This window comes from Tiliqua scincoides, chromosome 2 (assembly GCF_035046505.1).
Source record: "Tiliqua scincoides isolate rTilSci1 chromosome 2, rTilSci1.hap2, whole genome shotgun sequence".
Taxonomy (NCBI): Eukaryota; Metazoa; Chordata; class Lepidosauria; order Squamata; family Scincidae; genus Tiliqua; species Tiliqua scincoides.
The window spans coordinates 262423697-262451654 of record NC_089822.1 but is presented as its reverse complement, the minus strand read 5'-3'; the positions used below and the strand labels follow the sequence as shown (position 1 = coordinate 262451654).

The 27958-nt window shown below is 47.4% G+C and overlaps 1 protein-coding gene across 2 annotated transcripts; it reads right to left on the bottom strand.

The window, feature by feature from the left end:
- Nucleotides 1–769: 769 nt before the first annotated feature.
- On the bottom strand, nt 770–23782 carry LOC136640332 (zinc finger and SCAN domain-containing protein 31-like). Of its 2 annotated transcripts, none has more exons than XM_066615380.1 (4): nt 23695–23782; nt 21588–22330; nt 19552–19678; nt 770–2782 (listed from the first exon to the last, which is right to left on the bottom strand). In XM_066615380.1, the coding sequence occupies exons 2-4, from the start codon at nt 22302–22304 to the stop codon at nt 2070–2072; spliced, it is 1557 nt and encodes a 518-aa protein (XP_066471477.1). In that variant the 5' UTR covers nt 22305–22330; nt 23695–23782; the 3' UTR covers nt 770–2069. The 2 variants fall into 2 exon arrangements, with proteins under 2 accessions (XP_066471477.1, XP_066471476.1); XM_066615379.1 differs by lacking the exon at nt 770–2782 and adding an exon at nt 5929–10375.
- Between the last annotated feature and the right edge of the window lie 4176 nt (nt 23783–27958).

Below are 27958 nucleotides of genomic sequence, written 5' to 3'. Positions count from 1 at the left end.
TGTGAGTGACATCCAACTGCAGGATGCAGCACACGTCCCATTGGCACCACTATGCCAGTGCTGGAAAGCACTGACATAAGAGGTGAGGATTGTGCCCTTTGCTGTGCAACAAGGGGTTGCCAGGCTGGAAGGCCCAGAAAACTGAAGTGCCATGTGGCTGCAAAGGGATGCTTGGAAATGTGTGGGCAGTGAGTGTCAAGACCTCAGGAGCCAGAGACGTAGCTGAATGAAACATCTAGTGGTCAGAGGGCAGGAGTTTGGGGCTCAGGGTCCTTGTTTGTTTCAGGTACATTAGTCCTCCACTGGTTTATTTCTCTTGATTGATCATTCTCTCTCTCTCTCCACAATGGGGTACTTCCTGTTTCAGATAGGTACATGCAGGAGACTGCTGCAAAGATCTGAGAAATCACCATCCACACAATGTTATTGCCAAGAGCTCAAATGGATGATCTTCCAGGGCCCCTGAAGTGGCAGAAATGCCTGGAAAGTAGCAAGGAACAGACATTTGCCAGGAAAAAGGAAAAAAAAAACAACTAGGCAAGGCAGAAAGGTGAGCTTTTCTTCATGAGGACTAGCTCCTTGTCTCTCCCTACAACTAGTGGAAGCAGAAAAACATATTCAAAAGAATAAACAATGTAAAACAAGAGTATGCAGAATTAAGAGAAAACACACTTCTGCACAGTTAATGTTGGCAACAGTGTCTCATGGCCACTTGAAGATTAAGCCATTTATTTAGAGTCTTCCATGACCTCAGGGCAGTGCGCACAGCCTTTCCCTTGCAGTGTCCCATTCAGACCAAACCCTGGTTAGCTTCAGGAAGGTGGCCACGGCACAGGCCTTGTGCAATCAGGTTGCTGGTCTATCTGACCCAGTTCTGTTGGCATGTTCTGTTGGCAACATTTTAGGCAAAGGCTATTCCTCCTCATCATTTGCTTCCTGCCCCTTCCTGCAGATGATGCCAGGGATGGAACCTAGAACCTCTCTATCTAAAAAGCATCTGCACGAGTCATGGGTTTTCCAGATCCTGCCCTGGGACCTATTGGGGCATAAGTGTTCTCAGATGCACGAAGTGTTACAATGCCCAGCTAGCAAATATCTATATCAATATACATTATTACAGTGTGGGAGAAAATTGTAGGCAGTGAGGCAACTGGTCATAAGAACAGCCCCACTGGATCAGGCCATAGGCCCATCTAGTCCAGCTTCCTGTATCTCACAGCGGCTCACCAAATGCCAAATAAGAGTAAGGCTAGTTCTTTTACAACTAATCTTCCATCAATTTGTCTATTCCCTTTTTAAAACCATCGCTATAAAACAGGGGTGGTGGGGGTGGGACAGACAAAAGAAAATATTTCTTTACCTTGCGGGTAATCAGTCTGTGGAACTCCTTGCCACAGGAAAAATCCATTATGGGTTACAAGCCATGATGTGTATGTGCAACCTCCTGATTTTAGAAATGGGCTATGTCAGATGCAAGGGAGGGCACCAGGATGAGGTCTCTTGTTATCTGGTGTGCTCCCTGAGGCATTTGGTGGGTCACCGCGAGATACGGGAAGCTGGACTAGAGGGCCCTATGGCCTGATCCAGTGGGGCTGTTCTTATGTTCTTATGACTCAATGTAACAATGCCCAGATCCAACTCTTAAACTACCTGTGTTAGTATTACTAGATACTTTCTTGAAATATTCTTAAACTCACACCATGCCCCTTAGCACCACAAATCCACTACTATAAAGAAACTCATTCAAAGTGCCGGTATGGCACTTCGTCCATGGAGACATGTTTGTGTCTCATATATGCAGGAAATACTACGGATGGGTGTTACATTTCTATTCTACCCTTCCTCCAAGGACTTCAGCAGAGGCCACACAGTTCTGACACCACTCATTTTACCCTCACAAGAACCCTCCGAGGTAGGTTATGGTAAGAGACAGAGAGACCAACTGATCCAAAGTCACTGGGTCTCCAAAGTCCTAGTCCTACACCATGCTGGCTTTCAGTACAACTGAGATTTCCAATCAAACATTTATGGGTTCTTTCTTGTGTTGTAAGATTTTGCCCAGGCCAAAGCTAGCTTTTCCCATAGTCCGGGCACTTGAACGATTTCTCTCTCGTGTGGGTTCCCTTGTGTGTAATGAGAGAGTCTTTCCGACAGAAGCTTTTGCCACAGTCAGGACATTTGTACGGTTTCTCTCCCGAGTGGATTCTCTCGTGCCTAATGAGCTGCTGTTTCCGGCTGAAGCTTTTCCCGCAATCCCCACACTTGTGTGGTTTCTCCCCTGTGTGGGTTCTCTCGTGCGTAATAAGGTTTCCTTTCTGACAGAAGCTTTTCCCGCATTTCGAGCATTTATGTGGTCTCTCACCTGTATGGATTCTCTCGTGTATAATAAGGTGGGCGCTGTTGTTGCACATTTTCCCACAATAGGTGCATTCAAACAGCTTTTGGATTTTCTGATTCTTAGGGAGCTCAGCTCTTGGGGAGCATTTTTTTTCACAATCAGTGCCTGCCTTTTTTCTTGTCTGCGTCAAGAGTTCCTCTTTTAAGTTACTTTCATTTAAACCTTTAACACATTTGTCCTGAAGGAAAGTTTGCTTTTCTGACTTTCCTGGCTGGTATTTTTGGCAAATTTCTGCTCCCTGCTGACTTGCTGGCATCTCTTCTACCTTAGGGTGCTGGCAGAATGTCCCTTTGGCTCTCATCAGTGATATTCCACAAACAGCAGCCCTCTCAGGTCCTTGTAACAAAAAGTTCTCCTCGGTCTTCCTAGTTTGCTCATCAGCTTCTGGAACAGAGAATCATGACATAGTGGGATAAAAGAACATCTGAGTGATGAGTCAAGTAAAGTAAACAAACAGGGTACTAATGAAACAAAACAAAGAGGGTTGTTAAAGCCATTTTTGCCCAACCTTGCATCTATACAACAGGGATCAAATATGAGCTGGGCAGAAATGGGTTAATAATGAGTTGGTAAAAGAGAACACAGTTCCTATGAAGCTAGTTTACTACTGTAGCTGCCCAAGTCTTGCAGAAGTTTTCCCTGCTAACGTAACATTGGAATCTTCTAGAGCACATTTACCTCCGGGACCCTTTTGAGAATGAGAATCTGTCAGGACCCACCAGAAGTGATGTCATGACTGGAACTGATATCATCAAGCAGGAAAATGTTTTTACAATCCTAGGTTGCAATCCTACCCACACTTACTCAGGCATAAGTTCCACTTAATATCATTGTCAAAAGAATATACATTGTAGCTTGTTAAAAGTACAGGTGTGTAACATTTCCCCAAATGCAGTCACATACTATGGTAGCATCAAATCTAATGTTAAAAATAAAATATTGAAATGAATGGGGACCCACCTGAAATTGGCTCACGACCCACCTAGTGGGTCCCGGCCCACAGTTTAAGAAACACTGTTCTAGAGGTATTCTTGACTCTCGTGGACTTTTTCAGAAGATGGTGCAAATACCGTTCTACTAGTCCAACCCTTCACTGGGAGGGTCACTATCCCCTGAACAACTTGTCCAGCAACAGGAATCAGAAGGAAAAGGTCATAAGCCATCTCCTGATCTGCCAATGTTCCTGTTAGACCAGGGGTGTCAAACACAAGGCCCACGGGCCAGATGTGGCCCATGGAAGCTCTTTATCTGGCCCTCAGGCTCTCCCAGCACGACCAGGCTCTCTCTCAGGCTCTCTCTCAGGCTCTCCCAGCATGCAGGGGATGGACAGAGTGGATAGGGAGATGCTCTTTACACTCCCACATAATACCAGAACCAGGGGACATCCACTAAAATTGAGTGTTGGGCGGGTTAGGACAGACAAAAGAAAATATTTCTTTACTCGGTGTGTGGTTGGTCTGTGGAACTCCTTGCCACAGGATGTGGTGCTGGCATCTAGCCTAGACGCCTTTAAAAGGGGATTGGACAAGTTTCTGGAGGAAAAATCCATTAGGGGGTACAAGCCATGATGTGTATGCGCAACCTCCTGATTTTAGAAATGGGTTATGTCAGAATGCCAGATGTAAGGGAGGGCACCAGGATGAGGTCTCTTGTTGTCTGGTGTGCTCCCTGGGGCATTTGGTGGGCCGCTGTGAGATACAGGAAGCTGGACTAGATGGGCCTATGGCCTGATCCAGTGGGGCTGTTCTTATGTTCTTATGACTTTCAGTTGCTGAGTTGTGGTGAGGTGTCATGGCTGAAAAGGCAGCCTGCATGATTACTGGTTCTCCCATATTTCAAAAATATTATCAAGATTTGCATATTTTCTTTTATTTTTATATATGTTGAGTGCAGCTAGAATACTTTATGCACAATATTGGAAAACTGCAGACACTCCGTTGATAGAAGAATGGTGGGCGAACGTTATGGACTTTGCAGAGATGGAGAGACTGACGACCTTACTTAAGGAGAAATCAACAGAAAATTTTATGAAGAACTGGAAACCAATTTGATTTTCTGCACGAAAGAGAGAACAACGAGCTAATGAGTAGTGGACCTAAAGATTAGATTGTAAGAGATAGAGAATATTTTTTCAGAACAATACTTTAAAAAGGTCTGTTGGAGATATAACATTTATAAGGGGAAAATTTAGATTATTAAGATATAAAATTGTAAGTAATGAGAATATTTGAGGAATATCTGCTTTCCTCATGCTACACTATTAGAGGTTTTTTAAAACTATTTTATATTTAAAAAAAATATATTTGCATATTTTATCTTCTGTATTTGCAACTGAGTTCCTAAGTGAAGAAAGTGCATACATACATACATAAGACCTTTATTGGCATAGATAATGGAAATACAAAACAACCAAACATTAAACATTCAGAACACACACACAATAAAATAAAACACTCGTAATCATCCAATACCCCCTCCCCCCATTCACCATAATATAGTGGAAGACCCAGAATTCCGTCCAGCCAGAATCCCAGAAACAAAGTTGGCAACCTTGTCAAGAGAGTCAGTTTCCTCTATGGAAAGAAGAGTTTGTAATTTAAATGAATCCTCCCAGCCCTGCATTTTGTTCAGCAGTGGAGCCAGATAGATCTTACGAAGGGTATCATGGAGTGGGCAGTAAAAAAAATATATGATGTAATGTCTCCACACAATTCCTGTCACAGGTACATCTTCTTTCTGAGTAGGGAATGCCACAAAACCTGCCCGCTAGCAGAGCTGATGGAAAGGCATTGCATCTCGCAAGGGAGAATGCTCTGAGAGCCTGTGGGCACTGCAGATGATAAAGGAAAGAAGCCGGCTTCCCAAAGCTGACTGGGATGTGCAGATGGAGAGGGGAGCAAATGGTGTTAGCTGCACAGAGTAGCTCTTGACGCTCAATATCGAGCAATCTTTCCTTGATAGTCCTGTAGGCTTCGCTTAAACCAATCATACCCAGGCTCGCTGTGTCTAGTCCTATGAAGAAAGTGCTTATTCTTGGTCATGACCTTCTTAATGACATCACTTCCTACCCTCAGCAGGCATAATGAAAGCTATTTGGCCTGCTGCACAAAACACGTTTGACACCCCTGGGTTAGACTGTTATGGGGCCAAAGAGAGCATAGTCTGAGTGTGGGAACCTCAAACTCTAAGGGCGCAATCCTATCCTTCGCTGGAACAGGCAAGCCAAGAGGCTTGCGCTGTATCCAGCACAGGATACTTGTGCAAAGTGGCTCAGTCAGAAGTAAGGGGAAGCTGGCCACCCTGGTAAGCCACCCTGACCCCTACGGGTCTCCTTGGACTTGCGCCACCTCCTGAGGTGTTGCAAGTCAGAGATGAGTGGAGCGGATTGAAGCCTCTCTGCTCCCTGGGAACGGCGGTTGGGATCTGGCATAACTGCCAGATCCCAGCCCCACCTCCCACTCCCCACCCACCTGCCCTCAGGACCGCCCACAACCCCGCTCTCTTCCCACACCGGAATGCCTCCCTCCTGCCTCCTCCTTGCTCTCCCCAGAGCCTTGCATCGGCCGATGCAAGGCTTGGAGCCTCCATCGGCGTGGAGGCTGATGTCAGCCTCTGCAAGCCAGCACCTCTCCACAAGCCAGCCTAACCGACTCTTGAGGAGGCACAAAGATGCCTTACATTTGCAACCCTCCTGGGCCTGCGCAAGGGACTTGCGCTGGCCTAAACGAAGGTCTGGATTGTGCTGTACATTATTTGAACTGTCTTGTGTAATGGAAAACTTGTCCACTACTGTTTCCAACATATTCTAGTGCTGTTCTGTTCCTGGGAACACATATATTTTCATGAGATAGTTGATTTTCGCAAAATTATTGAAACTTGGTTCAGGGTCTTGTTTGGGCAGCTGACGACAGGTAACAGGACCAGCTACAGGAGATTATTAGATGAGCTATCCACTCTCCTTGCATACTGAGGATCTTCCCCTGCGAGTCAGTGGAAGGGGGCTTGTAGTGAGGAGATCTGATCCTCAATAGTGCAGATATCTGGATATTTGACAGCCATGTAGACTCACTGGGTGGCTTTATTTCATTTATTTATCACATAAACCCCCACTTTTAGCCCCAAAAAGGGCTTTCAAAACAGCTATCAAAAATGAAAACAAACATCTGAGTACAAGGTATCAGAGAACAAGAAACTAAGGAAGTCCATAAACCAAGGAAGTCCATAAATCTTACATCCAGTAAGGCCCTTCTAAACTAAAAAAGCGCATTTGCCAGCTCCCAGAGGCTTCTGTGCAAGTTGGCCCGATGAAGAGAGTTCTAAAAGGGGAATGACGTGGGGCCCAAAACAGTTCATGAGAAGACTCTTAAAAAGGACACACAAAGATGGAGGCCATAGAGATCCATTATGGGCAAGCAGTCAACTTTCTGGAGCTGAAATTAGCTCTTCCAATGGAGACAGGGCTCCACTCCATCTCTAAGGGGGATCCTCATTTCTCCTGACCCTCTTGCTTTAACTATAGTTCCCTGTACTCACTGATGGCTCTGTCCTTCCTACTCCTGCTGACTTCCTTCTCGCTGACCTTGCTCCGCGTCTCCCTTTTATTTATCCTTTAGGCTCATTGTTCAAGAAGAAGGTAGGGCTTCACTTTCCCTTCCCAGCCATCGTCCCTGTGGGCACAGTGACTAGCTGCTGATCAGAAGCGTAGCTGGGGGGGGACAGTGCAGTAAGTATGGTAGGCGCTGCAATGTGCCATGTAAGCTCTCCCTCTCCATAAGAGCCATTCAGGGCAGTGACAACCACACGTGGTGCAATACCGTCTCTGCTTCGAATGGCTCTTACAGAGAGGGGGAGAGGCTGCTTACACAGTGTGTTGCAGTGTCTGCCATACTTACCACATTGTCCCCCCTCTAGCTATGCTCCTGCTGCTGATGTAAATATTTACTGCATTGACTTTTAAAGACGTATGCCTTGCTTTTCATGTATAGTTTTTATTTTGTTTTTCCTCAAGTGCCCCAACCAGACTGTTCCCCGACTTAGGGGAAGTTGCTGGCTAGGTGTACAGCTACTGGCTGGGAGCTTCACAGAGAAGGCGTAACCACTTATGGCCACCCCCCTACCCTGCATGGGTACATTGAGCAAGGCTTTCCCAGATGATCTCAGAGTCTGGAGATGAGGCACTCCCGCAGTATTTTGCTGCCCTGAAAGTTAAATGGCAAAAATCATCACCCCAGTCTAGCTAAGGAGATCTGTACATGTCAGTAGGGTTACACTCACATACAGCTCATTTCCTGAACTGGAGATGCAGACAAAAATCAGATGTGTTTTCTTGATGTCCCTCCAAATGAAATAGCAGTCTATCCACATTTTTTTTTCTAAAAGGCTGCTGGCTTTGGGCAAATGCAAGCTCCTCCATGCACTCATTTATAACTATCTGCAATCAGCACTTTGTTACATATGACTAGAGCTGGTTCAAGGCCCAAGGTCAGGAATTATTTAGAAAACATAAAGGTGACACAGAAGTGAAAGACAAGCACGACATATATTAGACAAAACAAACAAACTAACATCTATTTGCATCTTGCTCTTGGGGTCCAGTGAGCTGTTCAAAGCAGGGGTCTCCAAACTTTTTGGCAGGAGGGCTGTATCATATATCTGACAGTGTTGAGGGCCAGAAAAATAAAAGAAAGAATACATCACAGACAGGACTTAGATGAATGAATGAATTTTACTTTGATCTTTTTTACACTCAGCTTATGATACAGCACAGCCCGCTCTGAACCAGACACAAGAGAATTTTGATCCAGAACACACAGCATGCTACGAAGCAGGACACACGATCACTTTGACATTTACAGAGAAACATGAAGGAGAGGTTTCAGTGCGAATGATGGAGCTGATGTTTCCATTTCAGTATTTCGTTGTACTGGGGCTGCAGGCTCGATGAGCCGATGACTAGCACCGACTTCAAACGTTCGTCAGATAAATTTGGCCTGTACTTCGACTTTATGAGCTTCGTTTTTGAGTAGGCCTGCTCACAGAGGTACATTGTGCCAAACACCGAGACGTATCCACGAGCAAACTGCTTCAAATTTGGAAACTGCTCCGACGGCAAAGATTTGTAGAACTGCACCAGATTCCCTTCTTTGTGCTTGTCTTTCAGCATGTCATCTGACTGCAGATCAATCACTTCCAACTGGTACCGACTTGGGAGTGTGTCAACATTGCACTCAAATGGATTTCGAAACATCTGTATTTCATCTGCTTTTCCGTCAAGGTCGGAAAATCGTTCTTGAAACTGCTTTTGCAGGTTCCTGATGATTTCTTTTGCAAACGAAGAAGGAAATTCTGCTTTATTTTCTTCATGGAACTTGGCACAACAGGGGAAGTGACTCAAGTTCTGAGCCTGCAACTGTCTTTCAAAGAACAGCAGTGTGGCCCTGAATGCCTTGACATGCGAGAACACATCTGTGATCAGATTTCTTTTACCTTGCAACTTCAGATTCAACTGATTCATATGGCCGGTCAGGTCTACAAAAAAGGCCAGTTTCCAAAGCCAGTCAGTGTTTGACAACAGGGTTTCAGGTCGATTATTCTCTGCAAGAAATGATTTGATGTCCTCTCTGAGCTGGAAGAACCACGACAGAACCTTTTCGCAACTAAGCCATCGAACTGCCGAATAGTGAGACAAGTCCATGAGCTCAGAATCCGTTTCTTTCAGAAACTCGCGGAACGGTTGATGATTAAGCCCATGAGATCTAATGTAATTCACTATAGACACAACAGGTTTTAGAACGCAAGACATGTCAATATATTTTCCACACAATGTTTGTTGATGGGTAATACAATGTAGGAACATGGGCTTCGAGAATCCACCAACCTCCACACATTTTGTGATTTGTCCAACCAAATCTTTCTTCACCCTAGACATGTTCTTTCCTCCATCGATCGTCACACATTTCAGTTTACTCCATTCCAGGTTGTATTCTAATAAAATCTTTTCTAATTCTTTGAAGATGTCTCCCGCTGTGATGGTGCCATGGAAGCTATGAACCGATGCCAGTTCCTGAGTGACACTGAATTCGCTGTCGACCCCACGGATGAATACCAGCAGTTGTGATGTGTCAAACACATCTGTCGATTCATCAAGCGCAAGAGAGTACAGATGAAAATTTCTCGCCTTGTCTGCGATTTGATTGGCGATATCATTTCCAATGTCCTCTATTCTACGAGCGACGGTGTTCGGCGCAAGGCTGAGGAGCTTGAAGAGGTTCATTTTTTCTGGACACAGCTCTGCCACCGCCGCCATCATGCAGGCTTTGATCAGCTCTCCATCGGTGAACGGCTTCCCTCTTTTAGCCAATGCATACGCAATTTTGTAACTCGCCCTGGTCAAAGCCTCGTTTTCCGTTTTTCTCTGCGTAAACGCCGCTTGTTGCGAAAGCAAATTGCGCTGCATGATTTCGAAGGCCTCCAAGCGCTGCTGTCCCGTGAAGTCGGCGTACGTTATTTTGTGTCTCGTCTCATAGTGCCGACGCAGATTGTATTCCTTGAGAACCGCCACGGTCTCGTTGCAAACCAGGCACAAGGCTTTATCGCCCGAATGGACAAAGAAATACTTAACGCCCCATTCCGGATTGAAAATGCGGCATTCCAGATCCACTTTTCTTCTCTTTTTATACATAACCGAGGCAGACAATGAAACAGGAGCATTTGAAAACGCAGCTTGTTGTGAAAGCAGAGCGCGATGCAACATTTCGAAGGCCTCCATGCGCTGCACTCCCGTGAACTGGGAGTATGTCGCTTCATGTTTTGTCTTGTAGTGGCGACGCAAATTGTATTCCTTGAGAACTGCCACAGTCTCGTTGCAAATAAGGCACAAGGGTTTATCTCCCGAGTGGACGAAGAAATACTTAACGCCCCATTCTGGATTAAACACACGGCACTCCATGTCCACTTTTCTTCTCCTTTTATCCATAACTGAGGGGGGACAATGAAACAGCAGTATTAAAAAAAAAAATTAGGGTCTGTGCAAAGACCACAGTCAGTCAAAAAGATGATAGTATCCCTCCCCCTACAAGTTAAGTCACACTGAGCTAAAGAATTTACTTGCCTTCCCCCTATTCCTTTTTAATTTATTGAGGGGCAAAAGGCAGAAATATAAATACCTTTCTTCACAGTAGCAAGGCACTTTGCCCAAATACAAGGGGCCCCAAAGCACAAATTATGCTACAAATGAGGGACAAAAGGCAAACAAATAAATCTTTGCAATCCTGATCAGGACTGGGCCACCTCTGCGAGGCAGCATGGATCTTTAAATGTAGTTCCCTGAGTGAACTTTGCAAACAGCAGGCAAACACAACTCACTGTCTCGCAGATAGTCAAAAAAATGGTTGGCAACCTTCAGTCTCGAAAGACTAGGGTATAAGCGTACAGCACCCGGTATTCCCAGGCGGTCTCCCATCCAAGTACTAACCAGGCCTGACCCTGCTTAGCTTCCGAGACTAGACAAGATCAGGCATGTGCAGGGTAACAGCTGCTGCTCAAAAGAGAGGCGCGAATCACAAGAGGCAGGTCACGTACGAACAGAACCAATTGTAAGTACCTGTTTTCACAGTAGCAGGGACCAAGGGTCAATACAGCTGCACTTGTGCTCTGGCCTGAGCCTTTCCACTTGCTCAGTGGCGTCGCTCCATACAGCTGCATGCTACATGGTCCCGGGCAGCACTTCAGATTTCCCCTTGGGGGGCAACTGATCCTCCTGCCCACCGCCTCCTCAGCAATTTGTCCCATGGAGCCTTTGGCCACGGGCTGTAGGAGTGGCAGGCAGCAGGACCTGCCTACAGCCTCCGCAACAGTCAGTCGCCTGGACCTACGCCACCCACTTCCGAGAAAGCATAGCTCAGAGGTGCGCGATCACCCTGAGCCTGACTGCGGCCTCCTCCTCCACCACAGCCAGTCTCAAGTGTGGCGGCCCTCAGAGTAATGTCGCTTGCTTCAGAAGAAGCAGGTGGCATCACTCCGAGGTGCAGTCGCAGGGAGCTTCTTCCAAAATGGCCGCCTTCACTCCCGAGATGACTGGCTGCGGAGGCAACAGGCAGGTTCTCCCACACCGTAATGTTCACCTGCAGTCCACCCCGTAATCCTGCACAGAGCAAAGCCAGCCACTTCAGAAGAAGTGGCCATCCTTGCCCTGAGCGTTTCAGAAGTGATTGCGGCGACATCACCACATCACCACAATGACTTCCAGGCAGCCAGGCTGGGGGTTGCATCTGGGGGTGTGACCTGGAGCAGGGAAAGCCCCTGCTACACCGCTGCATGTGCTGCTCATAAGAACATAAGAACAGCCCCACTGGATCAGGCCATAGGCCCATCTAGTCCAGCTTCCTGTATCTCACAGCGGCCCACCAAATGCCCCAGGGAGCACACCTGATAACAAGAAGATCTGCAAGGCCTCCTGGGAATTGTAGTTTAAGAACATAAGAACAGCCCCACTGGATCAGGCCATAGGCCCATCTAGTCCAGCTTCCTGTATCTCACAGCGGCCCACCAAATGCCCCGGGGAGCACACTAGATAACAAGAGACCTGCAAGGCATCCTGGGAATTGTAGTTAAGAACATAAGAACAGCCCCACTGGATCAGGCCATAGGCCCATCTAGTCCAGCTTCCTGTATCTCACAGCGGCCCACCAAATGCCCCAGGGAGCACACCAGATAGCAAGAGACCTGCATCCTGGTGCCCTCCCTTGCGTCTGGCATTCTGACATAGCCCATTTCTAAAATCAGGAGGTTGCGCATGCACATCATGGCTTGTACCCCGTAATGGATTTTTCCTCCAGAAACTTGTCCAATCCCCTTTTAAAGGCGTCCAGGCTAGACTGCTCCACTCCTTTGCAGTCGTCTCTTTCCCCTGGGGGTTCTCGCAAGACGGCAGGCTGGCTGCATGGACTGCAAGCCTCTTTTACTTTCCCTCGCTGGCCTTGGGAGGCCCTGCTTGTGGGAGCTTGGCAAGCTGCTTGGACTGCTGGTCCTCTGCAGGCCTTGGCCTTCGTGCATTGCGCCTGCACCTGAAAGGTCAGGCTGAAGGTCTCCCTGTGCCAGGTCTCCCTGTGCCAGACCGAGGGTTGCCACAGGCTAGATCAGGCCTACAGGCCGTACTTTGGAGACCCCTGCTTTAAAGGCTCACAACAACCCTGGGAGGCCAGCCAGACAGAGAGAAACCTGCTGTTTACTAAACTCCTCTTAGCATCATAAATCTCCTCAAGTGCCAAGCTTTGGCAGTATGTCTGCAGCTTAAAGTCTGCAGGATGAGGTCTTGCGCTCAGTTGTGATCCAGTTCAACCTTACAGGGTCCTCTTGGCTTTTGTGAAATCAAGGCCTCTCAGTAAGTGACAAAAGGTGAAACTCACAAGCCGACAAATAATTGCTAGAGCCCACATTTGCTAGGCGAAAATACATTTAAATAGCGCGTACAATCAGGGCACCAAAGCAGGGAGGAACGCGGGCAAGGAGGCTGCAGGAAGGGGTAGATCCAGCGGCGATGGCACTGTATCTTATCCCCTACAGCAGCAGCCTCCCTGCCTGCTTTCTCTCCTTGGACTTGCACCAGCAAAATCACTGGCACAGGTCTGAAGAGAACCATTGCAAGGTGGGAGGCTTACAGAAGGGAAAGGAGATTTAAATCCCCTTCCCCCTCCAAAGCCTTCTGCCCCCCCCCCCCGCTGGATACAGTTTGCACCTTTTCACTGTGGCTGCACCAGTGGGTGGGGGAGGAGGATAGGAGTGGGCTGACAGACAGATACAACATGTACCACCCCCTCCCCCGACAAGGTTTGTAATTTATAATACAAGATTCCCTCTTGCCTCTGCAGTATTTTGGGGGGGGGGGGCTTGTTCTGATCCCTTGCCATTCTTCTGCAAAAAGCAGGGGACCACCTAGCCTGCATAGTCCTGCAATTGGTCACTGTCACGTTCACGTGTGGACAAAGGTGGTGAGGAATAAGTAAATGTTGATGAGTTGAGGGAAATATAGCAAGCTCAACAGTAGCAAGACCTGCATGGCACAGTGTCAACTCTGCCAATTCTCTATGAAGCAGTGCGATGGTAAGGGGGCAATTTAAAGCACAGCATGGTCAAGAGAAGACAGTAGAATCTGCCCCCTGCCCACACATTTCCTCACAAGACTGCTTCTTCACAGGCTGATTTTATTCTAGCAAAAATTACTCCGACCTTGAAACCTCAAAAGGACTATAATGGTTGGGAGAAAAGCCATTTCTGGGAGTGCAAGAGGGGGAAAGGCTTGGCTTGCACTCAGAATCACCTCCCCTTTTGCTTTGCTGTAGAGCAGGGGTGCCCAAACCCCGGCCCTGGGGCCACTTGCAGCCCTCGAGGACTCCCAATCCGGCCCACATGGAGCTCCCAGTCTCCAATGAGCTCTGGCCCTCCAGAGACTTGCTGGAACCCATGCTGGCCCGACACAACTGCACTCAGTGTGACGGCCAACTGTCCGACTTCCCGTGTGAGCTGTGGGATGAGAACTCCCTCCACTGCTTGTTGTTTAACATCGGAGATGCAGCAGTGGCAGCAAAGGAAAGGCCGGCCTTGCTTTGTGCAAGGCCTTTTACAGGCCATGAGCTATTGCAAGACCTTCATGCATTCATTCATATAAGTTCCATCTCTAATGTATTCATTTATTCAAATTTGAAATGTAAATTAACTCTTTTTTCCCCCCAGCCCTGGACACTGTGTCAGAGAGATGATTCGGCCCTCCTGCCAAAAAGTTTGGACGCCCCTGCTGTAGAGGAAGACTGGAGGTGACCTGGTACTGACGCAGAGGGTTTGCCACCATTGTATCCAGTGTTTCTCTAAGTTGAAAGAGATGAGATGGGGGGACCCAGATGCATGTATTTGGTAAACAGAGCAAGTTTATCTATATGTTCATTTTTACATGCAGAGGAGCACATGGGGGGTAAACCCTCCCCCTCCCCACCTTGCCTGTGGTGTAGGGAGGGCCCTACACCTTGTGTTCCCTGGTGAGGTTTCTTACTTTTGCCCCCCTTCCCTTGGTGCCTCAGTTTCCTTGTGAGGCCAGGTGATTGAACCACGCTGGTTCTCCTCTTCTGCAAGGCAGTTTGATAGGATCTCCGCTCCTAAGGCACACTCTGGAGGCACACTGTGCCTATGGTCTGGCCTTGCTGGCATTCCTGACAGGCCTCTCCCCACTCCCAGCTGTGCCCCATTTCCCTGCCCTTCCTGTCTCCTAGATGCCCAAATGACCAGGGAGAGGTGGGAACAGGAAAATCCCGCTCCTCGTGAGGAAGTCAGTTTCGCTTGCCGATTCATGTGGCTCCCTTCAGCTGTGGTCCCAGCATTGACATTCACGTGGCTGCCTTCAGAACTGGTGGCCCCAGCATGGACACTGTCCCTTGCCAGATACCAGGTGCACCACGTCAACCAGGAGAGTGTTCCTCCACTGCAGGCCCAGATGCTACCTCATTGCACTTCATCACTTCAACCAACCGTCTCCTCAGTTCAGCCCACTTCTGGTAGAAAAATATTGCTCCAAGCATAGAGGGGAGGGGGGAAATATGGGGAAAAGGAGCAGGCTTTTGCTCACCTCATCCACATAGATGCAAGAAATCTTGCATCTAATATTATACCAGAATGGGACAGGCATATGAATAAATAGACATGACTATCTCTCCTCCCACTTGCCTAGCTCAATAGGTGCAAAGAACATAATAACATAAGAAGAGCCCTGCTGGATCAGGCCAAAGGCCCATCTAGTCCAGCTTCTCGTGCCTCACCAGATGCCTCAGGGAGCACACAAGACAACAAGATACCCGTATCCTGTTGCCACTCCCTTGTATCTGGTATTCAGAGACAGCCTACTTCTAAAACCAGGAAGGTGGGTTAGAGAAGTCGGGTTCCTCTGAATGCCAGATGCATTCAGACCTATGTAACCTTTGATAGACTTTTCCTCCATTAGTCTGTCCAATCTCCTTTTTAAAGGCATCTAGGCCACATGCTGTCACCACATCTGGTGGTAAGGAGTTCCACAGACTAATTACATGCTACATAAACAAATTTTTCTTTTGGCTGTTCTAACTCTTCCAACACTCAGTTTTAGTGGATGTCCCCTGGTTCTGATGTTGTACGAGAAGGAAAAAGACACCCCTCTATCCATCCCATCCCTAATTTTATACATCTCAATCGTGCCCCCTTCCAGCAATATTCACCCCCAAAGCATCCTAAATGCCTAGGACCATAAGGAAAAAGTTGCATGGCACAATAAAATAAAATAAATAACATTTAATAACATTATAAAACATTCTATCTGCATCAATAAAACAATGGTGTTAGGGGGAGGAGGGGGAAGCTGGAGACTGGGGAAGTGGTGGTGGTGAAGGAGACTGTTGATTGCTACTGGCTGATGAGGAAGAATCAGGAGAGTCAACATCTTTGGTATCCATTTCCTCTTCAGCATCAGTTGTTCTGGATGGACGACCACGTCCAGATGTGGTTGGCATGTCTTCTTGCACAGCGGCAGCTTTTTCTATTGGCTTGAGGTAATCAACCGTGCTTGAGAGTCTTGCCTCTTTCTTCTGCTCCTCATATAGGTCTTTATATGCTTCAATACCTTGCACTAGCAGCATTTTGGCTCTGTAACCTCTTTCCATGTTTGTCTCGTTTTCCTCAATAAGTTGCAACATGGCCTCGTGATGCTGAAAAAGCATCTTCAACGTTTTCAGCTCCCAGTTCTTCGGTTCGTCGTGATCTTCACATGATCTCTCGCCTTGCAGGCATTCTTCATAGAGTTGTATTAATTCCTCGTTTGAAAGAGCCTTGTTTCGTGCTGCGAGAACTTTGGAAACACTTTCATCGTCAACGTCCTCAAAACCTGCCCTCGCTGCCAGGTGTACAACTTCCCCCCGAACGCATTTGAGATCCTCTTCAAATCCTTTGAAACTGTGAACGTATTTTGGGCATACGTTTTTCCAAGCCGAGTTCATGGTCTGGTCGGAGACCATGGACCAAGCTGTCGCAATCATTTCAAGAGCCTGCTTGATTGTAAGCATTTTCCAAACGTCCACAGCGGTTACGTTTGCCTCCGTATCAGTCCGACTGGCAATATGTTTCATAATTTGTTGCAAATAATATGCTTTGAAAGTGCCGATCACACCTTGAGCCATGGGCTGAAGCCAGGATGTGGTGTTCGGAGGCAAGAAGACCACGCGGACATTATCCCCGTAATCCTCAACGTGTCTAGGGTGGCTGGGAGCATTGTTCAGCAGGAGAATAGCCTTGTTGTCCAGGTTATTTCTTGCACAGTAGTCTCTTACAAAAGGGCAAAAATATCTATGTATATAGTCAATGAACACCTCACGAGTGACCCAGGCCTTTCTATTGGACCGCCAAACAACAGGTAACGCGTGCTTCGACATGCCTTTTAACACTTGAGGGTTTTCAGAATGGTAGAGAAGGTAGGGGCTTTAGCTTGATGTTGCCCTCCAGATTCCCCCCCAGCAAGAGCATGAGCCGATCTCTGGATGCCTTGTGCCCTCTTTGCTTCACTTCAAGAAGACTGTGCGTCGGCACCCGTTTCCAAAAAAGGTCCGTTTCCTCCATGCTAAACACTTGCTTGCTCGTGTAGTTGCCCTCGTCAATTATTTGCTGAAGCTCCGCCAGGAACGTTGCGGTGGACTCGCTGTCGGCCGACACGGCTTCCCCTCGAAGGTTCACATTCTGCAGCATCGCTCTCTTTTTGAACCTTTCAAACCACCCGTGACTGCCCTTGAATTCCAGCTCACTTGCAGTCTCATCCCCCTCCTTCAGTGCCTTGTTCTTGAGGTCCACAAAGAGCGTCCGGGCCTTCTCCCGGATCAACATCTTAGACCAGGGAATGCCGCGATCCCCGTGTGCGTCTATCCACTGCACCAAAAGCGTCTCCAGCTTCTCATAAATGGCGTGTCTCCCCCGCATGACTTTTGTAAGCTTATCGCTGCCAAACACGTGTTGGGCTCTCGCTTTGATTTGCTCCCTGGAGACACAGATCGTGTTCACGGTCGATTCTGCTAAGCCCAAAGCAAGGGAGATGTCTTTCTGCCTTTCGCCGCGTTCAATGCGCTTCAACACCTCAAGCTTTAGCTCCAAACTATGAGCAACTCTCTTACGCTTCACTCGCTTTTCCATGTTTCCCGTTCTCTTCTTCCCCTTCTCTCTCTCACTCTTCTTTTCTTTTGGGCCCATGCTGCACACTGGTTTGTAGAAACAAAGCACAGCAGAAAAACAGACTGGACACACACCAAAAAAGGCAGCGTGTAACGCACGTGTCTTGATACCAGCACAAAACTGGAGTATGGGGGCGCACTATACATAAGGCCTTGTGTCTCCCACAGCCGCTTCCCAAGCTCAATTCATCATTCAGCAGCTGGAGTCGCTTCATTCATGCCTCTTGCCGTTATTCCTCTTATTTGCCAACAGGAGGTGCTACTGCTTTACCAAACTCTTTTTGTCTCAAACCTTATACCAAAGTCTCCGAACATATAATGAAGCACGGCCTTAATATGTGCAGTATGTATGAGTGAAAATCTTTATAGTGAAGGTACGGATTGTGGGGTGGTGCCTCTCTGTGATCCTAGGTTGTTGTAAGAGGCATGCGGAAACAGGGGAAGGGTGTATTTATTTAGCAATCCAAAGATCACCTGCTCAGAAGAAGGTAAGAAAAGCCCCGCTGGATCAGGCCAAAGGCCCATCGAGTCCAGCTTCCAGCATCTCACTGTGCCCCACCAGATGTCTCAGGGAGCACACAATAAAATACTTGCCACTCCCTTGCACCTGGCTTTGAGGGGCAGCATACGTCTAAATCCAGGAGGTTCCCTTGAGTAACTCCACCCTTTCTCTTTTGCTGCCCCTTTTGCGTGGAAGTTAGCGGTAGACTGGGAGGCCTGGCGTGCTGTGGTCCATGGGGTCACGAAGAGTCAGACACGACTTAAAAAATGGTTGGCAACCTTCAGTCTCAAAAGGCTATGGTATAAGCCTACAGCACCTGGTATTCCCAGGCAGTCTCCCATCCAAGTACTAACCAGACTGCTTAGCTTCCAAGATCAGACAAGACTGGGCATGTGCATGGTAACGACTGAGCAATGTGTGGAACTGCTTTGCAGAATGCCTCTATGATACCCCCCCTTGTATTTCCTCAAAAGCCACCTTTTTTGTGAAGCCTTTGACCCTGGTTCCCTCCTCTGTTGTAATTAAGCCTATGAAGTATAGGTTTAGACTTCCTCAGTTTATTCCTGCCTCCCCTTCCCTCCCCTTTCTTTACAATCTCTCTTGCTAGGTTGTGAGCTCCCTGGGGCATCAAACTCTCTTCTCATTCTATGCATGGTGTCATGCACACAGACAATGCTATACAGGTTGTATCTCATTATTCAGGAGGGTTCCCTTCCCAGAACTCACAAAAAATTGCATTAAAGCAAATTCATTTAAAAAACAATGACCCCTTTCACCCATTTAAAAATCAATGACCCAATCATTTAAAAAGCCTTCCTCACCTTTGTGACACAAGATAGAGTCATTAAGAAGACAATCCATCAGTCAGTCTCCCTCCAGGCGCTTAGAAAGGCTTCACTCAGAGCTAGCAACCCCTCCCTTCACGAATGCAAAGTGATTTTCTTTCTTTCAGGGTGCTCAGGGGGAAGGGAGTGAAGCCCTTGGAGTGAAGCTGAAGCTGCCTGGAGAGAGAATGACTGATGGGTTGTCTGCCGGTTGCCTTCTCACATTAAGGAGGCTATTGTTTAATGACTTTTTTCCTTTAATTTAAAGGGTCCTTCTCAGCCCTTCTGATCATGTTGAGATGGAAAAATCCACGAATGAAAAATCTGTGGATAATTAGGTTATACCTATAATCGCTTGCACGACTGACTCTCTACAACAGTAAGAAAAGTAGTTTCTTAAAGGGATGCATTTTTCCCCTTTTCCAGGGATCAGCACATTCCTTCTCATTGGTAGTGGCCATATGTGTTGAGTCAAATCCATGTATAACAAGGTTGGTCCTGTACTAATACATCAGACTAATATTTCTTAGGGCCTGCTAGCAGTTCCCTCGTGGCATTGCTTATACGCCCTGGGATACAGTCTGAGAAGGCCTCTCTTACCCAGCAAGTTGCTCTCCCCTTCGTCCCCCTGCTTATCCTCCACAGGGAATGGCAACTCCATGATGTCGGAGGGATTCTGCTCTGACCTGGAGAAACTAACGGCCATTCCTTCTGAAGACACTGGCATCTGAAAAGAAAATATAAATGATCATTACCACTTAGCCTGAATTGTTGTTTCCCTTGGTGCAGCAGGATGATAAGAAAGTGAGCTGCTCCACTGCCAGGAGGCAGGACCAGTCCGATTAATCTGCCTGCACTAGAGGTGTAGCTAAAGGTGGGACAGGGGTAAATTGCCCTGGGTACCACTCCTTGAAGGGGTGCCAATCCACCCCTCTGACGGCAGACCTGAGGCAAAAAAAGTGGTTGGCCACTCAAAGTGGCCACGTGCAGCCTTCCTGGATGCAACGGGGTATTAAATTTTATTTTATTTTATGAGAGAGTATTAAAACATTTTGTACCCCTGGGTACAGATGCCTTAGTTATGCTACTGGCCCAGTTGGGAGTGGGATTCTTACCCACTTGAGACATTATTTCTAACAAGGAGCTATAACCGATACGCGTAACACACCAAGGGTGCAATCCTAACCAACTTTCCAGCACTGGCAGAGCTGTGCCAGTGGGGCATGTGCTGCATCCTGCAGTTGGGAGGCAATCACGGAGGCCTCCTCAAGATATGGCAATGTTTGTTCCCTTATCCCAAAGTTGCATTACCCTTATGTCGGTGCTAGAAAGTAGGTTAGGATTGTGCCCCAAAGCAGTTAACTAAGACAACAACGCTGATTGGTAATGCATGGTGAGAAGGGCTTCTGTGGTGCCACTAACCTGAAACCAGGACAGCCATTTATTTCGAAGGTAAGCTAATTACCAGTTTCCCTTTTCGCATGTGGCTTTTTTTCAATTACCAGCACAATATTCTAATTACAGTTGGAAATGTGGTGTGGGGGTGGGGAATCCAGAAGCCCCGCGCTGATTCCCTCTCTGATTTGAGCCAAAACATAATTCCTATCCCCTCCCACGGCCCCAGTAGCCTCCTGGGAACAGTAGCTGTTTACATTTGATAGAGGAAGGATTAACTGCTCCAGTGCCAGCTGGAAATCAGGAATAACTGATTTAATAGGCTTTGTGATTAGTTAAGATACATGCACACATACAAACATACACACAGACACACCCCTTTTGAATGAAAGTCATCTGGGATCCAAACAACACAGTTCCAAACAACACAATCCTGGAATGTGCTGGAATCCCTAGCATGTATGCACTGCTGAAACAGAGACGCCTGCGTTGGCTCGGTCATGTCGTGAGAATGGATGATGGCCGGATCCCAAAGGATCTCCTCTATGGAGAACTCGTGCAAGGAAAGCGCCCTACAGGTAGACCACAGCTGCGATACAAGGACATCTGCAAGAGGGATCTGAAGGCCTTAGGAGTGTACCTCAACAAGTGGGAAACCCTGGCCTCTGAGCGGCCCGTTTGGAGGCAGGCTGTGCAGCATGGCCTTTCCCAGTTTGAAGAGACACTTTGCCAACAGTCTGAGGCTAAGAGGCAAAGAAGGAAGGCCCATAGCCAGGGAGACAGACCAGGGACAGACTGCACTTGCTCCCAGTGTGGAAGGGACTGTCACTCCCGGATTGGCCTTTCCAGCCACACTAGACTCTGTGCCAGAACCACCTTTCAGAGCGCGATACCAGAGTCTCTCGAGACTGAAGGCTGCCAACAACATCTTGGATGAATCCTGCCAGCTGATACATCACAAAACTCAATAAGCCACTTCTATACGCCCTGAGCATTTTACTGGACAGGTAGGAGGGAAAATCCAAAACAGATATTCCCAGGCACCCTGCCAGCTGTGCCATTCTACACTAGAAACTTCCCCACATTAACAGTTCAGCAACTTTGGTTTTTATCCTGCTTTTCTCCCAAAGGGGCACCCAAAGCAACTAACAGGCCATTTAAAAATGCATACATCTATAATAAAACTGCAAAAATACACAATAAATTTCTTACTATAAGTATTTAAAAAACAGTCCTCTCACCTGTTGTTCTGTCCTCCTCGTCTCTTGCAAGCCCATCAAGAAATCTTCAGCCAGGGCCACCGCCTGGGCGCAGGTCTCTGGTCCCCGTTCCCTGACCCAGCTCTGCATCTCCTGGGGCAGGATAATCAGAAACTGCTCCAGGACCAGCAGCTCCAGCATCTGTTCCTTGGTGTGTTGTTCTGGCCTCAGCCATTGGTGGCAAAGTTCCTGGAGTTGGCTCAGCACCTCTCGGGGCCCCTCGGCCTCCTGGTAGCAGAACTGCCTGAAGCGCTGGCGGCAGAAGTCCAAGCTCACAGCGTCGTTGTCATCATCCAGGATCTCTTCCTTCACCAGCACCGGAGAATCCAGCCTTTCATGGGCCCCTTGGCTTGCTGAAGTGTGGCAAGGCAGCATTTGGTTCACATAGCCTCCTGCAGGCCACTGGCGGGCTTCTACTACAGCTTTGAAGGAGGCCTGGAACTCCTTTGTCTCTTGCTGTGACCAGAGATGAGAAAATTGCTGGTTTTCCCATCTTGGCTGAGGGCACTGCATTGTTTTCAAGAATTCCTGCCATTGAGCCTCCCAGCGCTCCTGCAGCCCCGCAGCTGGTTCTCTTTTAATTTGTCGCAGGGCTGACTCAGCCTGAAACTCCATGATGGTCCCAACTTGGACAACCTGATGGTCTCTTTCTCCAAACTCCAATCCTGGTTTGGTTTCTTCCAGGTCCTGTTCGTCCATTTCTGTTCCCAGTTGAATGCCCTGATCTGCAAGGGAAATCCAGTCTTAATAAGAGAAAAAATGATCCACACCAAGCAAAAAAACACACCTCAAACAACATGTCATATATTTTTAAACACACACACAGGAAGGAGAAATCTTCCTACCACTGAGCATCCAACAAGTAAAGCCAAGGAGAAAAATGGTCTGAAATGCTTTAATGCTTACACACCCTATTCGTGGGCTTCCAACAGGCAGCTGGATGGCTACCATGTAGGAAAAGGGATGAGAAAGACCTCTGGACTGATCTAACTTCTCTCTTCTTATGGTGTAATACAGCGAGACTGAGCTACGAGTCAGGATGCCCCCAGCTTAACCCTCATCTCTGCCATAAGCCCCCCTACAGGTGCAAGCACCATCTTAAGAAAGGTCCTTCCCCCCCAACCCAGATGCCCACGCACAATTTAAAAACAAGGAACTGTGCTTCTTACTGCAGAACTATTGTGTTTGATTTGCATCAACTTGCCCACGGGTCAATACAATAGTTCTGAAGTAAGAAGCCCATTTTTAAATTATGCATGGGAATCTGGGTATATGGGGGAAGGACCTTTCCTAAGATGGTAGAGTCTTGAAGGAGAACTGGAATCCCTTTGTCTTTTCCTGTGACCAGAGCTGAGACCATTGCTGCTCTTCCAGTCTGGACTGAGGGAACTGCGTTGTTTTTAAGAATTCCCACCATTGAGCCTCCCAGCGCTCCCACAGCCCCTCTTTTGCACCACCGACTAAGATTTTTAAAACCCATTTCTGCACGACCCACAGTTGCACACATTTGATCCCTGTTGCAAATATGCAACATTGAGCAAACATGGTTTAAAGGTGAAGTGACAGACCTAGATTCTGCGTGCACAGTATCAAAGCTGTCACCTCCTTCCAGGTGGTCTCTCCTTGCTAAGTCCTTCCTGGGAGGTGGGATCAACTTTGTGATGGAGCTTCAAAGTTTTATGGGGGGGAGCAGGTTCAGAGACCTCAACCTGCTGTTTCCAAACACAAAGCCTGCTGGTTTGTGCATATTTACTCAGGAGCCAGCCCCATGCTTTGTTTGCTCTTTCCCTGTGTGCATCTCTATCTTTCTCCAAATCCTTTTAAAAATTTCCTTCCAAGATGGTGCAATCCAGATGTCCAACAGAGAGCCCTGGGGCAGGAGCAAGGAAATCAATGAGGTTCTTTGTTCCACCATTGCCTTGCAAATCAATGAGGTTCTTTGTTCCACCATTGCCTTGCCTGATGTGGGCAGAACAGGGTCCCTCTTGCAGAAGCCAGCTGCACAGACTCCCCCTCCCACCCTGAGACCTGGACCCCCCCCCCAATCATCCCTGTCTGGTTCTTTCCTGCCCCCCCCCCGCTTGCTCACCTCTTTCCAGGCAGCTCCTCCTCTGCAAATCTGCAACCCAAGCCTAGAACCCCTTGCAGCAGGATTGCTTCTTCCACTCCAACCAGGGAGAGCAGGAGCAGGAAAAGGAAGCCCATCTGCCCCCAAAAATAAATAAATAAAGGCATAAGCAGGCAGCCTTGCAGGGCCTGTCTAGAAATCTCTGCTCAGTTGTGTTAACCCCTTTAGTTCCTCACCAGCTGCAAAAAAAAAGAAAGCACCAAAATTCAAACTGGGTTCCAGGTGGAAAGGAGGTGTCTTCCCCCCACCACCACCAAACACACAATTAATGTTTGATTTCACATGATGCTAAAACTGGCTTAACTATAAATAAATAAAACTAGAAAAGAAGCTGCTCTGTTCATTTTATGAATGCAGCCTGCTTCAAACAGCAGGGCAGAGAGGGGATTGCACACAGTCTTGGGGGATGGAGAAGAGCCTTCAGCTACATCAGTGTTTCTCAACATTTGGTGGCGCCACTCTTGGTGGGAATATTTGGGCTGTAAGTGTTCTAAGTAGAACATAAGCAGAAAAATTAGTATTTGTGTGTTTTACGAATAGGCTTGCTACCACCATTCACTTTTGGAGCAGTAAGTCATGGCCCGGAACCAGCACATTATTGGTTGGCAACCTTCAGTCTCTAAAATCTATGGTGTAAGCCTACAGCACCTGGTATTCCGAGGTGGTCTCCCATCCAAGTACTAACCAGGCCTGACCCTGCTTAGCTTCCAAGATCAGACAAGATCACACTGACCCTGCACATGCCCGAGCACATTATTAGAGATACGATTTTTTCAGAGAACGAAATAAAAACTGCTTTCTATACTTCTTGTTTTTATAAAAAAACAAACAAACCCTGAAATCTGAAAAAAATCAAACTGTTTTCTAGCACCTCTACGTATCAGTAACTGGGTGTGCGCTGCATCCCACAGTAGAGAGGCTGTCACGGAGACCAGCTCAAATTAGGGAATGTTTTTTTCCCTTGCCTAGAGGCTGCATTGCAGTTGCACCAGCACTGGAAAGTTGGATAGGATTTGGCTCTAGGTGGCCTCAGGCAAGCCGCACTCTGAAAATAATAAAACCTTACAGCAGTGGTTCTCACAATTAGGACCGGGACCCACTTTTTAGAATGAGAATCTGTTAGGAAGTGATGTCATGACCGGAAGTGACATCATCAAGCAGGACCATTTTTAACAATCCTAATAATAATAATAATAAACTTTATTTCTATCCCGCCCTTCTCCCTAAAGGGACCCTAAAGGGACCCAGGATTGCAACATGCAATCCTATGTTGCAATCCTATCCACACTTACCCAGGAGTAAGTCCCATTCACTGTGTATGAATAAACATAGTCTAATATATAAACATAGTAGCTTGTTAAAAGTACAGGTCTAACATTTCCCCAAATCCAGTCACTTACCATGTAGTATCAAGTCTATTAAAAATAAAATATTGAGGGTGAGGGTCACCTGCTTTGGGCACTATGCCCAGGGGGGGTATGCAAACTTGCTGAGGCCATCCAAGATGGTGGCTGCAGCTAGACTGCATCCCTCCCCTCCACTACTTCTAAGTGTTTCTTCAAACACAGTAGCAACAGATGCAATCTCACCTCTGGCCGCTCCCCAGTGCCTTCCCCTCTATAAAGGATTGGGGGTGGCATCCACAACGGCTGCCATCGCTAAGCAATAAGTAGCACTGCTGCTTAGAAATGGTGGCGGCAGTGAGTGTAATTTCACTTCCTGCCACCCTATTCCTTCCAAAGGAGAAGGCTCAGGGCAGCAGCAGGAAACAAGATTGCGCCCACCACCTTTAAGCAGCCACAGACTTGGCTGCTTTTTCGCTACGCTTCAGAGAGCACCGAAAAGTCAGCGGAGTCAGCAGCTGCTTACCTGGAAGTAATTGGTGATGATGTGATGACATTGCCACCTATTACTTCTGCCTCTGCGCACTGACAGGGCAACACCAGGAATCACTGCCCTGGGTGCTAGATGCATGCATTATGCCTCTTGCTTGGAGCGTAGGATAAGGCCACAATCCTATCCATGCTTACCTGGTAAGCTCCATGGAACACAATGAAACTTAACTTCCAAGTTAACATGCATAAGATTGCATTGTAAGTTTCAGTGACAACAAAACCCATATTTCACATTTAATAGCGTGTGGTTGGTCTGTGGAACTCCTTGCCACAGGATGTGGTGACGGCATCTGGCCTGGATGCCTTTAAAAGGGGATTGGACAAGTTTCTGGAGGAAAAATCCATTACAGGTGTTATGCAGGATTGAAAGAGACCACTGACACCAAACTGAGTTTAAGGCTTTTATTAGGAGAAATGGAACCTGAACCAAATAAAAACAACCTTGTTTCAAATTCCCCCAATTGAGAGGACCTGAGGCAGGCAGGAAGGCACTAGGCAGGCATGAAGCAGCAGGACTTGAGGCACAGTCTGGATGGTTGTTCCCTGTTTCTCACAGGCTCTCCCAGGGGCTCCTTCCTGCAGCTCTCTCCTCAGCTCCTTCTGTAGCTTGATCTCTTCCAGCTTGCTCCTTGCAGCTCCTTCTCTCCCAAGCTTCCCTGGTGGTCCTCCAGCTCTTTGCTGGTGCAGCCCCTTTTATAGCCTCAGTTCCTCTGCACACAGCAGCCTCTACCTTTCCTCCACTGGTACTGCAGCCTTCTCTCCTGCAGCAGTTTTCCATTTGGTCCTCCTCAGACAAACTCAGACTGACTGCCTATTGGCTCATGAAGGGCACAGGCTACTATCCCCTCAGGCCAATTTACTGCAGTCAACTGAGCCCAAGTTCTGCGCATATCAAGGGTTACAAGACATGATGTGTATGTGCAACCTCCTGATTTTAGAAATGGGCTATGTCAGATGCAAGGGAGGGTACCAGGATGCAGGTCTCTTGTTGTCTTGTGTGCTCCCTGGGGCATTTAGTGGGGCCGCTGTGAGATACAGGAAGCTGGACTAGATGGGTCTGTGGCCTGATCCAGTGGGGTTGTTCTTATGTTCTTAATATCAGTGTAACATTCAAATTTATGTCCACCCTTATCCACTTGCTCTCACACACATTTCAGTGAACCTACAGTTTGGTGCTTTGAGGAGTTCTTTGCAAAAGAGAGTTTGCATCTTATTCAGTTTTTGTTCTTTAAATAAAGGGTGCAAATCTTGGAAAGGCATCTTTTAGTTAAAAGGCAGCAGGATCTGGCTTCTGTTCCTCAGTGGATGTTAGCATTATGAAGATATAACCTTAGTGTGCTCCAATAGAAAGTGGTTGGGGGAGGACAGAGAGCACAACATCATATTTCTCTGCTGACCACACGTACAGCATCTGTAGCGGCAGGCCAGGGTTAAAGAGCATGTCTGCGATGGAGATAGGACATGCTAGTGTGTTCTGGCTTCAACCATATGTGGGTAACATCTGCATAGGACTCTAGTTGAGAGCCAGGTTGGTGTAGTGGCTTGGGAGGTGGACTTAGACCTGGATGATCCAGGTTCAAATCTCCCCTCAGCCACAAAGCTTCCTGGGTGACCTTGGGCCAGTCACTTTCTCTCAGCCTCACCTACCTCACAGGGTTGTTGTGAGGACAAGAAGGAGGGGAGGAGCAGCTGTGTAAACCGCTCTGAGCTCTTTGGTGGAAGGGCTGTCTAAAAATGTGAATAAATAAATAAATATAAATAAATAAATAAATAAAATAGTTCCTGGATGAAGTGGATTTTCAAAAGGAGGCCCTGAGGTGTGAGTAAGGTAAGTAGATGTTAGAAACTTGCCAAGCTTTATATAAATAAATATCCTTGGGGAAAAAATCCATTCCACACTTGAGGCATGCTATTATCAATAACCATGCTTCTGGTGCTCCTCACTCCTGACCCAGGGCACTTCCTATGGAGTGAAAGGGCTGGCTCTGGTAGGAAACAGTCCCTTATCTCAAGCGATAGTAACAGGGAGGTTCCTATAGCTCTTGTAAGGCAAACCCCCCAACGCTACCATGCCTCCCCTCCCTCCAAGTTACGCACATGTTGGCAGTAGATCTCGTATTCCTGGTCCTTTAGAAGCTTCTGATAGAGTCCCTCACCAAATGTTTCTGAGTAAACTTTGCAAGGATAAGAGGATGAGTCCTCTTAGTGTATTAGTGACCAGTTAAAGAGCAGGAAGCAGAGGACAGAAATAAACAGACAGCTTTCACAGTGGGGGAAAGTTAGTAAGGTCCCCATAGAATCCATAGTGGGATCTCTGTTATTTAAATTAG